Here is a 14,576-nt window from a genome sequence, read left to right as displayed (position 1 = left end):
TGAGGAGGCCCCAATGTGGAAGTAGCTCAAAATATGGAACTACAAATCGGCGAATGGAAAGGAAATGAAGAATTTGAGGTAATCCACTTAGATGATTACAATTATGTGCTTGGCTTAAATTTCCTTGACAGGATTTAGGCAGTTCTGTATCCATAGACCGATCAAATTCATATTGTCACCGGTCTGTTATAAAAAATTATTGTGTCGATGCATTGGGATATGAAGGTTGGGACCAAGGTGTTGTCGTTAATCCAACTAGCCGAAGATGTTTTATATGGGAGAAATATTAACTCGATAGAACGGAATGCTATGAAAGTCGTTCGAAAAAGTTAGTGGAGCATGAGACTAATATGAAGCCTGTGAAGTCGACTGTGGAGTCGCCACCTTTGGGAAAGATGGGTTGTGTATCGGACTTCGAAGGGAAAGAAGCAATGCAAAAACAGTCGAAACAAGTAAATGTTGCGATTAAGGTATATTGTGAACACTCTGATAGTGTTTTGAATTTTGACTTGTTAGCTTGGCAAGGTCGTAGGGGCCCTTTCAAAGTTCTTAAGCAATAAGGCCGAGGGACTATGGGCAGTACGAAGCCAAGATGTGAGAATCAAGGGAATTCTAATGAGAACAAGTCAAAATTGGGGCAAATTAGAGCAGAGACTTCTTGCCAACGAGATGTACCAACTAGTGCAACGGTTCAAGTTAAGAGGCGACAGAAGCCGAAGCAAAGGTTTCGAAGGAAGGGACAACTGAATCGCAAGACAAGTCGGGAAGAAGCCAAGGCAACAAGAGAGTTCCAAGGCGAATCAAGTCAGTTTCATTTAGAAGTCGCAACTAGGGCATTGCGAGAATGGGTAGGGGAAAATGTCACGGGCCAAAGTGTAAAGCCTATGACCATGGTACAAGATGCGCCCCATGGAGGTCTATTGATTAGATGGGGATTATTTAGCCCACGAAAACTGGCTCGATTCCAAGAACTGTTAGAGAAGCCTGTCAGATTGAAGCCTGGTTAGTCCGATAATGAAGATATGGCAACATAGGCTATTTTTAGTAAATATGGGAATCATATCTTGTAGATTTGATTTGATATGATGTAATCTTGTAAATCCCTAAAATCAAGGGATAGACTAATCTCATTCGTCGATGTAATTTGATCTTGACTGTCAGTTTTGGGGGAGCTCAACTATAAATAGAAAGCCTCCCCCTCATTTGTATCTCATCCATTGTAAGTTGAATTCTTAAGAGTAATAAAATTCTTTGAGCATTTACTCAAACACTTTGTGTGTGTTCTTTCTATTGTTATTTTGTAGATTCTTTTGGCACAATTGCTTCCGCTATACAAATTGGTGCCTTAGAGGAATTCTAAAGGAATCTTCACTTTTGGGAGTAAAGGCTGACTTAGGTGAGTTTGGAGGGAACGAATCACCTAAGGCCGCACGGATCGCGAGACGGAAGATCTAGCCCCGTGACACTAGTTTAAGGTTGTGTGTTTTGTTCTAGTATCTTAGGTGTATGAAGAAGATTTTTTTATTGGATTTTTTCGGGTCTACTAGTATGAAATATTGCTAAGTACGAGTGTTCTTAAGTTATAATTTTCTTTTCTTTTTTTAAAATGTTAACATCCTTACATATAATATTAACAAATAAAAAATATAAATAAAATTTAAAAATTAAACAATAATATGGGTAGACCTAAAATGGTTTGGGTTAACAATTTACAAATATGAACGAACTTGGATAAAATTTTAGGCCTATATTTTTTGTTAGATCAGGCTTAGATAAGTATAAAATGTATTAAAATCATATTTAAGCCGGCCTAAAACTGACTCGATACACGAACACCCCTATTTATAAGCAAAAAATAAGGTTTAGCACTTATAAAATTAAGAAGCAGAGGAGAGTTGTAATAGCTACATGATGTTTTCGTAAGGCCTTGTAATTCTATCAAAATATTTGAGGGGTTTGTAGCTTTATTGGTAAAGTTATAAGTCATAATGTTTTTTCTAAAATTAAGGAGTCAAACCAAGTTTAATATCGTCTCTTTTGTGTATTATAATCTTATGTTGATCTCATATTGATTATGTTTTCATTCATAAATTTTCAACAATTGGGATTCAAGATTCATCAGTAATTGTTCAATTTCGACCAACTTACTTTTATAAATTACATTTGTAAAATATTTATAAAAAAAATATATTGTAATACCCTATTTCCATTTTTTTTTATTAAAATTATCATGTTTCTATGTCAATATCTTCTTTTATACCTATCTGTATTCTTACCTCATACGAAAACAGCTGTAACCTTTGTTTTCCCCTTTAAATATCTCCAACAATAGGCTGTATGTTGTAGATTGAAGAGGCTGACTCCTTCCTTAACACTATGGGGTCATCATCATCATACACGGAAGATGATTTTAGCACCTCTGCCTTCGATCCTTCAACATTTAGCGTCCAGGAACTTGTTAAATTAGCAGCACCGGATTTCTCAATCCCACAACCATTTGTTCGTATAAACCAACAACCTCCTTCCTTGTCTGTCACCACTCCTTTGCCACCAACCATCGACATGTCTCGTTTGCTTTTGGAAGATGACCACCAGAACCTTGAGCTCCACAAGTTGCACTCTACTTGCCAAGACTGGGGCATCTTTCAGGTTTTTCTGCTTCACTCTCCAAAACTAAATTTTATATATGTATGCATGTATGATTGAGTGTAGTTAATGAATGGATATGGTGATACCGGTGCAGTTGGTGAACCATGGGCTTAGCTCATCACTGCTGGAGAAACTGAAGCACGAGGTGGAGGAATTTTATAGGCTGCCATTGGAAGAGAAACTGAAATACAAAATAAGGGAAGGAGAGTTGGAAGGGTATGGAAGGAGGATGAGAGCAGATGGCAAATATGATTGGGTTGACACTTTGAATATTATCACTAACCCACTCCATAGGCGCAGCCCTCATCTCTTCCCACAACTACCTCCTTCTTTAAGGTTCTTTCCCTCTTTGCTTTAAGCTTCTCATAAAGTGATGTTTACTTAATATTTAATGGATGTCATCATCATCATGATGCAGAAGTACGATGGAGTGTTACTTATCGGAACTCCAAAAGCTTGCCACAAAACTTATTGGTTTCATGGGAAAAGCATTGAAAATTAAAGAAAAGGAGATGATGAAGTTGATTGATGATGGGATGCAAGCGGTGAGGATGGCATATTATCCTCCATGTCCACAACCAGAGTCGGTGATGGGTCTTATTCCACACTCTGATATGACTGTCCTCACTATCCTACACCAACTTAATGGAGTGGATGGCCTTGAGGTTAAAAAAAATGGCCTTTGGTTCCCTTTCAACGTCAACCCAGATGCTTTTGTGGTCAATGTTGGAGACATTTTCCAGGTCCAAAGTTTTTTTTTTTTGGTAAATTCTACCATTATTCACTAAATTATAAATAAGTTTTTTTTATCACTTAACTAGAAAAAGTTACAATTTGATCGCTGAATTATTTGAAAGTTTTATTTAGGTTATTAGGTGATTGTTTTTTTTTAAATTCTTCTAACGAACTCCAAGTAATGATTTGACGATTGATATGATGGATCAATACTCATCGATGAGTAGAACAAATATGACTGCCAATGTCAAGTTGTTTCATGAAAGAAAAAGAAAATAATAGTTTTTTATTAGTGCAAACAAAAAAAGTCATATAACATTAATTTTAATAGTCCAGTAACTTAAGTGAAAATTTTGAATAATTTAGTGATTAAATTATAACTTTTTTTTAATTAAATGAGTAAAACAAAAACTTACCATAATTTAATGAATAATAGAACACCCTACCCAGTTTTTCACATTACTATTACAAAACACATATTCCTATGTATGCATGTATATAAGAAATGTGTAAATGTTAAATGCAGATATTTAGCAACGGGGTTTATCACAGCGTTGAGCACAAGGTTACTTGCAATAAAGAGAGAGAAAGAATAACAGTTACCTTCAACTTGAGTCCTAACTTTGAGGCGGAGGTAGGGCCTTCATTGAGTCTTATAAATGCAGAAAACCCTCCATTGTTTAGGAGGGTGGGAATGGAGGAATACTTCAAACAGTTCTTCACCCTCAAGATCTATGGAAAAAAATATTTGGATTATATGAGGATTCAACCTTCTGAAAATGGCGACTGAGTTTATGCTTTTTATTGATAGGAAGAATAAAGATAATAAGGAAAATAATGGTGTAAGGTGAAGCTTTTTAAGGGTTTTTGGATTTACTTTTACGCTTTTTTATACATGGAGTCTGTAGTCAAGTTGGTGTCATTCCCCTAGATATGGCTAGTGGTCCTAGGTTATTGGGATTGTTAAGCCTTACCCTTATATGGTGTGTATAACTATTGTATCAAATAATGTAAATAAAAGGTCAAATTCTACAATTAGTCCATGTGCTTTGCAAAAGTTGTGAATTTAGTCTTTATAATTTATTTTATCAATTTTAGTCCATGTACTTTTTTGAATTTTTAAATTGTAGTCCTCATCCAAGCAATAGCAGTTGAATTCGTTGGGTTAAACTCAATTACCTACTATGTACTATGCGTATAGTTGTAGATTTAGTCTATATTCTCCAATTGAATCATTCGAAGTCCTTATACTTTTCAAAATTTGAAATTTTATTCTTAACACAAATGGCAGTAATATGTTTGTGGCATTAGATTTTGAAGATAGTAGAACTTAACGAATCTAATTGTTATAATTTGGTGAGGATTGAAATTTTAAAATTTAACAAAGTATAAAAATAAAAAATTACTAAATTAAAGTATAAGGATTAAATCCACAATTTTCATAAAGTGCAGGAACTAATAGAAAAAATTAACCTAAATAAATAGCAGAAAAAGAACGAAATTGACAAGTGACAAAAGAATAAAAAACCAGATTGGTGCAAATTTTATTTGGGTGACAACCATACCTTTGGAGACATCATAACCACAAGATTATCATTCTAATTGTGAACGCAAGAACGATGAGCACTTTGAAACCATCAAAGATGACGACCGGTGAAAGCACTGGTCTCTGATGGTGATCCACGTAAGCATTTGGAAAAATCGAAACCCATAATTAATCCAATAAAACTTTCAACCCAATAAACATTTTGCTCGCCAACAACACTATCCTTACTACCTCCTTTAAACGGTATCGCCAAACAACACTATAACTGTTAGTAAATTGGTGCTAAAAGATGGTGAAAAGAAGAAACAGTCTCATCATCATCACCATCGCTGCATAATAACACAGCTTTAAATCCCAACTCAGTCATAAACATTCTTCAATGTTTGGCTGCTCAAACTATAACTTGATTAACGAGTTGAGATCCCACCTTGAAAATCCGTAAAAGAATAAAAAAGTAGTCAATGATCGGTTCATTTTGTCTTATCCTTAGTTGTATCTCTCTTTAGCTGGAAAGCAAAATTCTTTGCAAAATGCCTTAACTCATGTATTCAGGTTGAAGATCTTCGCCATTGCCTTTTACTTTTCTTCTGAGGCATTTTAAACGGACTCCAACTCTTTCTACGTTTAGAGTTTCGCAGAAGAGGCCAAAGACTAAGACCTGACCATTTGAAATCAGTATTAGGGGTGGGCATTCGATCGAATCGAATAAAAAATTTTCGAGTTAATCGAGTTTCCGAATCTCATTTTATCATCCTAACTTTATTTGAAGTTTTCTCGAATCGAGTCGAGTGAGATAGAATTCGAATCGAATCGAATATATTTGTTCGAGTTAAATTTTAAAAAATAATTTTGTGTCCTTATAACCACTGTCACCCATCGTAATAAAATTTGTCCACTTTAATCCAATTTTTTATTAACTTTCATCACCTCATAATTTATTTATTAATTTTTTATATATTGGTTAGCTTCTTTGCTTGCTTAGTTGTTTCAATTATCTTTAGATTCTTGTCACTATGTATTTTGGAATTAAAAAATATTTTAAATGTAAAAATATGATTTTTTTAATATAAATTATTTTAAAAATAAAATGTGAAATTGATACTAATATAAAATTTTAACACGAATATTTTATGGCATAATTAATAATTCAATTTTAATATAAATATTCAATATGACTAAACAATTCAATAATATAAATAATATAAAATGTGAAATTTAATTTAATAATATAAATAGTAGATATAAATAAAATTATTACTATTTATGTTTAGTGATTTTTTTTTGGGATAATTTTGATTTTTTATTTGAGAGTAAAGGGTGAGAAGTAAAAGTTTAGGGAGAAAATAAAAATTTTTGGGGAATAAAAGTTTAAGGGAAAGTAAATAGGGGGAGTAAAATTTTGGAGGGAAAATATTAAAAAAAATTGGAGGGGGAGGGTTTGGGGTAGATGAGGGGTAGGATGGGAAGGGAATAAAAGTTTTAGGGAAAAAGTGGGAGGGAGTACAAATTTTGGGGAAAAATAAAAGGTTTTGAGGGTTTTTGGAAGTAAAATTTTGAGAAAAAGTAAATGGGAGAGTAAAATTTTGGTGGGAAATGAATTTTGAGTAAATTGGGGGGTTGGGAGTGGAGGGGAGTAAAAGTTTTGGGGGAAAGTGGGAAGGAGTAAAAGTTTTGAGGGAAAAGTAAAAAGGTTTGGGAGTTTGGGGTAAAAATGTAAAATATTATAGTTTGATATTTGAATTATTCGAATTATTCGAATTCGAAAACCCAACTCGATTCGAACTCGAAATTTGAAAAAAAAATTCGAGTTGATTCGAATAACTCGATTAACTCAAATAACTCGATTCGTTTAACTCGAAATTTGAATTTCTTTTCAATTTTTTCGAGTCGAATCGAATTTTTCTCACCCCTAATCAGTATGTCATGACATTTAACATTTGTTTTCGCGATGAGAACAACTTGCCATGCCACAATGTGATGTGCGGTATTGATTGTTGCGGTGAGGCCCACTCAGTAGATTGCATCATGACGAGGAACCCCTTGACGTCGTGACGTCAATCCGATGTTTTAAGATTTTTTAAATTTGGTACTAATTTTACCTTGAGTTAGCTTCAGAGTATTCGTAAGCTCGTTTAAAATGTAGAAACGACTGTATATCTTATTGTATGCATGTATTAGTTGAAATTAGTCATTTAATAGTATAAATGAAATGTAGTTGATTGTAGTTTCTCTGGCAACAAATGTGACACCTAGTAACTCAGACTCGGCGATTGGGTCGTTAACAGGGTGTTACGCAATCAGAAAGAGGATCCAAAAAAAGCATTAATTCAAGTGAGGAAATTCAAGCCAAGCACGAATTCATAATCATCTAAATGAATTATCAAAGTCTTAATTGCCTTTCCACTCGCCGATTTGTAGCTCAACCCATTATGTTACTCCCATGATTGGAACCTTTTTGGAATTAACTATTTTGATCTTCTTGATCGATTTGCTAACTGTGAGACTAAGTTTACCCACGGCTTTCTCCGGTATAAACAAGTTAAATGCCTCATTATCAACAAGAGCACTCATTCTTCGGCTTACGATGTTGATGTCTACAAACATCAACCCTTTTTGTTTGTGATCTCTCTTCGCTTTACCAGAATTGAGTATCATTGACCCAAGCTTTAAAGCCTCATTCTCTAGCTCCATTTCATCTTTTTTAGTGATTGCAAACAAATTGGATCGCTCTAGATAGTCTTGTATCCTATACGTATCACAACATAAGAACCACTTCATTGGCTTCTTCTTATTCTCTTTTCCCCGCTTGGCATCGACAGGACTCAAAATTGAACCAAACTTCATCGATGCTTTGTTTGACTAATCGTCCCCTTTGATAGAAAAAAGCACGGATCGTTTCGGACAGTTCTTTACCATATGTGGATCGTCATAAATGAAGCATTTCATTGGCCTCTTTGGTTTGTTGTTAGGCTTCCACTTCCCGTTATCTGGTTTCCCATTACCACTATTATCGTTACTGTTCCCAACTTATCCTTCATCTCCCCTACCATTTCCCTTCTCTTTAGCCTTGGAAGACTCAAATTTGTCTTTCTTCGGAACAAGCTTGATTAAGGACTCTGCTATGGTCATAGCTTTGGGAAGTTTTGTAACCCCTTAGCATTGAAAATTTTGCTTTTCCCACGGTTTTAGCCTATCCATAAAGGAGAAAAATACCTTCTTCTCACCCAAATCAAAAATTTGGAGCATCAGCTCACTGAACTTCTTTACATATGTCCTATTGTATGTTGTTGCATAAGCCGGCGGAACTTAGCCCGAGCCTCATCCTCGACATACTCTAGGTAAAATTGCCCATTGAAATTACTCTGGAATTCCTTTCAAGTCCCAGTGGTAGCTCCACCTCATTTCTCATTTCTAGACCTACGACGCCACTATAACAAAGCGACATCATCCATGGTGCCTTTGGTACGGAAGTATTTGTAACACCCCTCACCTGACCTAATCGTCAAATCTGAGTTACGAGATGTCAAATCCGTTACCAGAGCAACTTCTGATAGAATACAGTAAATATAACAACCAAACAAATATTTATGACTTAAAACACATTCATAATATGATTCTCAACTAAATCTGAGCCTTAATGGAGCTCACAAAAGCTCTTTTGTTGACTCGAGCAAGATTTAGGACCAAATTGTAAAATTTTAAAAACGATGTCGGCCTCCTCCATGTTGTGATGTTGCCAAATAGTTTGCCACATTGCGATGTTTGACCACTCGATGTCGGGAAGTCACAAACTGCCAGCCAGCGTTGTGACAAGGCAAGTTTATTGTCTCGATGTGGACTCTATTTTTTTATACATTTTAAACCATTTGATACATATTTCATGCCAAACCAAACCATTAACACAATTAATGCATAATACACACTTATATCCTGCATAAACTATTTCAAAACATACCTAAACATTTCATTTTAACTAATTTACATCTTTCAAATCAATTAGCCATAAATTTACACTAAGGCAAATCAAATTCACTTATACAAACTCAAATTATGCTAACATTCCTTTAAGCCAATTAAAATATAATATATACGTATTTTATTAAACTTTAAAGCTATAAAATAAATATTTTAAATTTTTTTAAAGCTGATCAATTATCTTATTTAAATATATAATTTTATTAATTAAATTAAATTTAATAAATTACATATATAAAAAATATTCATTATTTTCAATTAAAACATAACAGGTTAACTAACAATTAGTCACTACCATAGAAAAAAAAGCAAGTCACTAAATTTTCAGTTTTAGATTGATTTTTTAAATAAAAATTATTAAAAAATTTATGGATCTTCAATAATTTGAATAAATGATAGTAACTAAATACATGATAAAAATAATTATATATAACAATCCTTAAATTTTGTATAAAATTACGTTTCAATCATTCAACTATCAAATTTTACATAATTTATGCTAAAAAAATTTCATTTGAAAATGAATTGATTTTAGAAGAAAAAGTAATTTTCCGATATAAAATTTAAATACACTAATTCAAAATGAAAGACAAGACATAATTAAATAATCCTGTTTTCACTTCATAGATAAAAAATTGTTTTCTTATAAAATTAAAATTTTATTAAAGAAATACAGTTTTAAGTAACTATGATACTTGAATAAAATGAGTGTTTCTCCTCCCACAACTTTGATTTATTTACAACATTATTTTATTACAAAATTAAAAAAAAGTAATAATGTCAAATCAAATGTAACGACTTTTGAATAAAAATACAATTAAGCACGTTTAAATTGGAGCAAAAATAAATAAATCATATATTTTAGGTTTATGTTGCTTTATGATTATCATCAATCCAACTGCATATGGCTACCAATTTTCTTGGCATAATAAACAATAATTAATCATGTAGTCACATCATTACAACTCAATTTTTTCTATTAATAGATTTAGTTGAGAATTAATTAGATTAGTATTGTAACTTTCTCAATTCGGTTTAAATATTAGACCTAAATTCGGCGGATTACATCAGCCACTGAAATGGTCCGACAAAATTATCAAAGAAACGTTTGTTTATTTTAGAAGTTTTGGTCTCTTTTCAGAAAAACTCAGAGTTTCAAAAAAATGATTAAGTTTAATATCTTCATTATAACGGTGTTAATGTTGAGTTGAAAATCCGAGTTACTTTCTTAACATAACACATTTGCAATTTAGCAGGGGAAAAGAGATATTAACGTAATTTTAATAAAAATCATGTTTCATGTATAATTAGATAAAATTCATATTCTAAAAACTTGAATGATTTAAATGTCATGCATGCATTAAGTAAAAATTGTAAACTAAGTCTCATGCCACAATAATGTTAATATAGTTTCAAACAACCAGAATTATAAAATAATCAGTCTAAAATACTTTTATATAGAAATCAATATTCCGAGTCGAGCCCTCCGAATGCCGAGTCCGTATCCTGACCTTATGGGTTATCTGAAAAGTAAGAAAATAAAGGGGTGAGCTATGAAAGCTCTGTGTGAGTTCCATCACAAGACAACCAAAGTAATCGATAAACATATTTATTCAAATTACATAGCTTAAATCACATTTAGCAAATTCAATATATTAGAATACTATAAGAGTTTTCACAATGTATAAGCAAAACCTCTTACTAAGTTATTTTTGGCTAATGTATGCAATATGCTCATGCTAGCATGTCCTAATTTCTTATGCTACAAAAAAGAATTATTTTCATTTTTAGCATTAAGGAATATGTTTAATTCATGCATTTCATCTAAATGCACCATGTATATATTTCCTATTTTATGTCCTACAAGCACAATCTTATTAGATACAATGTCAATTACTTTACAACCATTAGATTCAAAGATGACATTGAGACCTTTATCACACAATTGACTAATACTTAAGAGATTATGCTTAAGACCGTTAACATATAAGATATTTTCAATAAATATTGAAGAGTTTTTACCAATAGAGTCAATTCTTTCAATAATTCCTTTGGAGTTGTCACCAAACGTAACTTCTCCTCCACTTTTTGGCTTCAATTTGATAAAATGACTCATGCCACAGGTTGTGTCCTGAGCATCCACTATCAAGGTACCACGAGTTTATCTTGAATTTTCCACTTTGAAGCAATGCTCATTTTCTTACAAACATAAAATTAAACTTTGATTTTTGGTACCCAAATTCTTTTGGGTCTATAAGCATTAGTTCCTAAAATCTTACTCCCTTTAGGTATCCATTTTGAAAGAGCTTCCTTGTCTTGAGTAGCACTAACTTTAGGGACCCATACACTTTTAACAAGTTTTGTTTTGTATAATCTTAAGGGAACTCTATGTTTATAGAAATTAAAACTAGTTTAACAAAGTTTTGTTTTAAACTTTCTCCTTTCTCAAATCTTTTTGGTAAATCTTTGTTAGAGTGAGTTTTTTCAATCTTTAGCAACTCAAGTTGCTTTTCATGATCATCACGAACTTTAGAAAACAAATTATACAAGTCAATTCTTTTTCACAAAATCATTTATAATAGCTTGCATGTCATTTATTTTATTTTCAAGTTCATGATTAGTCTTGGAGAATCTTGGAGAGTGAACTCTTTTCATCTTTTAATTTTGAAATGTTTTCCTTATATTTTGAAATCATAATTTTAAACTTTAATCCTAGTTCATCATAGGCATCTTGTAACTCATCAAATGAATAAAAAATTGAAATAGATGAGTTAGAAGTTACCTTTGGTCCATTTATGGCCATAAGGCAAAGATTGGCTACTTCATGCTCATCTTCATTGGAAGAATCTTCGTCACTCCAAGTAGCAATGTTAACCTTGAGCTTTTGTTTGCTTGATCCCTTCTTATTCCATTGTGGACAATCGAATTTGACGTGTCCCGACTTTTTGCACTCATAGCAAATGATAGGATCTTTGTCTTTAGTGGACTCAAGTTTCAATCCCTCCTTCTTTTGGAATCTTGTTCTTTTATTAGACTTCATGAACCTCTTGAATCTCCTAGCAAACATGACTATCTCTTTATCCTTATCCACGTCGTCACTTGAATCACTCTCTTCAATTGTTGTGGATTTGAGGGATAAATCGACCTTCTTATTTTCAACATTTTCTTTGACCCCTTCTTTGAGCCCCATCTCATATGTAAGAAAATAACTGATAAGCTCATTTAGAGTAAGTGTTTCTAAATTCTTTTCCTCTTCAATAGCAGTTACTTTAGTTTCTTATGATTTAGGAAAGCTTCAAAGTATTTTTCTCACTACCTCTTCATTGAGATAAGTCTTCCTATATGACTTTAATCCATTGATGATTATAGTAAATTGATTGGACATTACCTTGATGTCCTCCTCGGGCTTTATTTTGAAGGTTTCGTAGTTGGGAGTAAAAATTCCAACTTTGGACTTCTTCACTTGATTTGTACCTTCATAAGTGACTTCAAGATTGTTTCATATCTCCTTGAGATTGGCACATGATGACACCCTACTATACTCTTCGGGACCAAATATACAAAATAGAGTGTGCATAACCTTGGCATTAAGTTGAATGCTCCTGCTATCTTTCTCATTTCATTCTTTCTTACTCTTTGGAACTAGAAGCTCTCCTTCTTGTTTGAGTGGAATAGGGGGACCATCTATGATGATATCTCATGCCAAAAGGTATTGGCTTGAATGAATAACATCATCCTCGTCTTCAAATAAGAATAATTTGCACCATTGAAATAATGAGGCTTGGAGATAGATTGAGATTCTCCATAGAAAACTGGACTAGAAGTAAACGTCATTCTTTGTGAATTGAGTTAACGATTGGAAGAATTTTCCTGAAGATCTTCTTTTAGTTTCCAATCTATCTTTTAGAGACTAGCTTTAATATCAATTGTTAGATCAATAAATCAATCTGAAAATACTAAAAGGAGGTGAATTGGATTTTAAAAATTTTGTGGAATCTTGAGAGAAAGGATGGAAAAATTGAACACAATGATTTAGAGTTGTTCGGCCCCAAACTCCTACTCCGTTACCTTAGCTTTTCACAACTAAGGATTTTCTCAAATTCATTAATATGATCAACTTTTGAGGATAAGTTTTAACCTTACAACTCTCTTAAGATTTCTACACAAATCTTAAGACTCAAACCTTCTCAAAGAGAAACAAACAAGCAAACTAATAAATAACTCTGATAAGATCAAAGTGTTTGTCAATTAAGCACAATTACAAAGAAAAAACTTGAGCTAATAGATAAACAATGAAACTCACAAGTGTATGTAAGAAAAGTATGAAAATATTAAGCACAAAGGTTGTTTGATTGATTTTTATGCTTCAATAATCTCTCTTGTTGTTGTAAGACATTTAAAAGCTGATAGTTATACCCTTCAATTGATTTCCAACCGTTGTGGTTGTTGGGATATTGAATAGAGTTGTTGGGGATGAAAATACCAGTGCATAAATGTCACCTACAACAACAGGTATCGATGTTTTTTCTACAAGTATCGATACCAATAGCATTTAATGCCTAATTTAGTAACAGTTGGAACCAATACTATCGATACCTAGGAAATTCTATCGATACCAAATATGAGGTATTGATACCGTATTGATACTTGATAAAAGATTTAGAAGTCAGAATGTCAATTTCGTATCGATATCGATAAATGTACCGATAAAAGTATATCATTATCAATACTTGAAGAAATTTATCGATACCCAACAAAAGGTATTGATACCAGACCGATACTTGGTAAACATTTTTAAAAACAAAATGTCATTTTTGTATCGGTACTGAAAAATGTATCGATAAATTTGTGAATCTATTGATACTCATTTAAATTTATCGATACTTGTCGATACTTTTTGGCCATGAGCAATTTTAATATGTTTGAAGAATGTTAAAGTTTGTTTGACTAATTTGGCTTCAAAAATATTTTTAAAGTATGAGTTCAACCATTTTTCTTTTAGATATCATTTAAAATGAAATTCTTGTTAAGTTATGTTTAAAATGAATTTTATTCAAAATATAATATTTGTTATATCAAAATTAATAAGTAAAACTTTACAAATGAACTAAAAAATTTGTGAGGAGGATTTCTAATTTTATCCATGCAAAACTTATACCTTGTTGAGTCACAATATTTGTGAGAAAGCCTTGTAATTTTATCCGGACAAAAATTATAACTTGTAATGTAAAATTGATCTTTATCTCTTTTAGATCATGAATGTAAGTTAGTGCGTTAAATATTTCTCTTTTCAGTACGGCTAATATTACATTGATCTCGTTTTGATTATATGTCCACCCACAAATTTTACTCATAAATTAGGCTATTTTTCTCATCTAACCCAAAAAATTTAATATTTACAAAAATAACCCTGGTTCAAAAACATTCACCAAAATGACCTGAAATGAACAGTAAATTTGGGTTTTGGGAACCCAATGGTCGGCATCACCTTGTATGTTGGCCTCATCATTACCTGATGATTGTGTCAAGCTTTAAAAAATGAATTTTTTGAGTTTAGGACATGAATGGTCGACACCAGGGTTTTTTTTTAAAAAAATCGTATCATACTAGTATACAAAAATACCAGTATTTGAAAAAAAAATTGGTTTTGGCCATGTAATGGTCGGCACCA

At 32.4% G+C, this 14,576-nt stretch overlaps 1 protein-coding gene across 2 annotated transcripts; it reads left to right on the top strand.

Annotated features, from left to right (window-relative positions):
* The first annotated feature begins 1,907 nt into the window (after positions 1-1,907).
* LOC107918617 (codeine O-demethylase) lies at positions 1,908-4,419 on the top strand. Of its 2 annotated transcripts, none has more exons than XM_016848208.2 (4): positions 1,908-2,649; positions 2,744-2,985; positions 3,068-3,392; positions 3,911-4,419. In XM_016848208.2, exons 1-4 carry the CDS (start codon positions 2,377-2,379, stop codon positions 4,172-4,174), a joined length of 1,104 nt encoding a protein of 367 aa, XP_016703697.1. In that variant the 5' UTR covers positions 1,908-2,376; the 3' UTR covers positions 4,175-4,419. The 2 variants fall into 2 exon arrangements, with proteins under 2 accessions (XP_016703697.1, XP_016703696.1); XM_016848207.2 differs by having other exon boundaries at positions 2,249-2,649; positions 3,068-3,413.
* The last annotated feature ends 10,157 nt before the right edge of the window (positions 4,420-14,576 follow it).

The sequence above is a fragment of the Gossypium hirsutum genome, chromosome D13, assembly GCF_007990345.1.
Source record: "Gossypium hirsutum isolate 1008001.06 chromosome D13, Gossypium_hirsutum_v2.1, whole genome shotgun sequence".
In the NCBI taxonomy this organism is placed as follows: Eukaryota; Viridiplantae; Streptophyta; class Magnoliopsida; order Malvales; family Malvaceae; genus Gossypium; species Gossypium hirsutum.
Note: the sequence above shows the minus strand (reverse complement) of the source record. Positions and strands in the feature narration are given on the sequence as shown.

Bases quoted from the DNA above. Each gene is read 5' to 3' on its own strand.
- LOC107918617 (XM_016848207.2), top strand. From the start codon at position 2,377: ATGGGGTCATCATCATCATACACGGAAGATGATTTTAGCACCTCTGCC. The intron at 2,650-2,743 runs GTTTTTCTGCTT...ATACCGGTGCAG, and splicing joins AAGACTGGGGCATCTTTCAG to TTGGTGAACCATGGGCTTAG. The intron at 3,414-3,910 runs GTAAATTCTACC...TGTTAAATGCAG, and splicing joins TCCAAAGTTTTTTTTTTTTG to ATATTTAGCAACGGGGTTTA.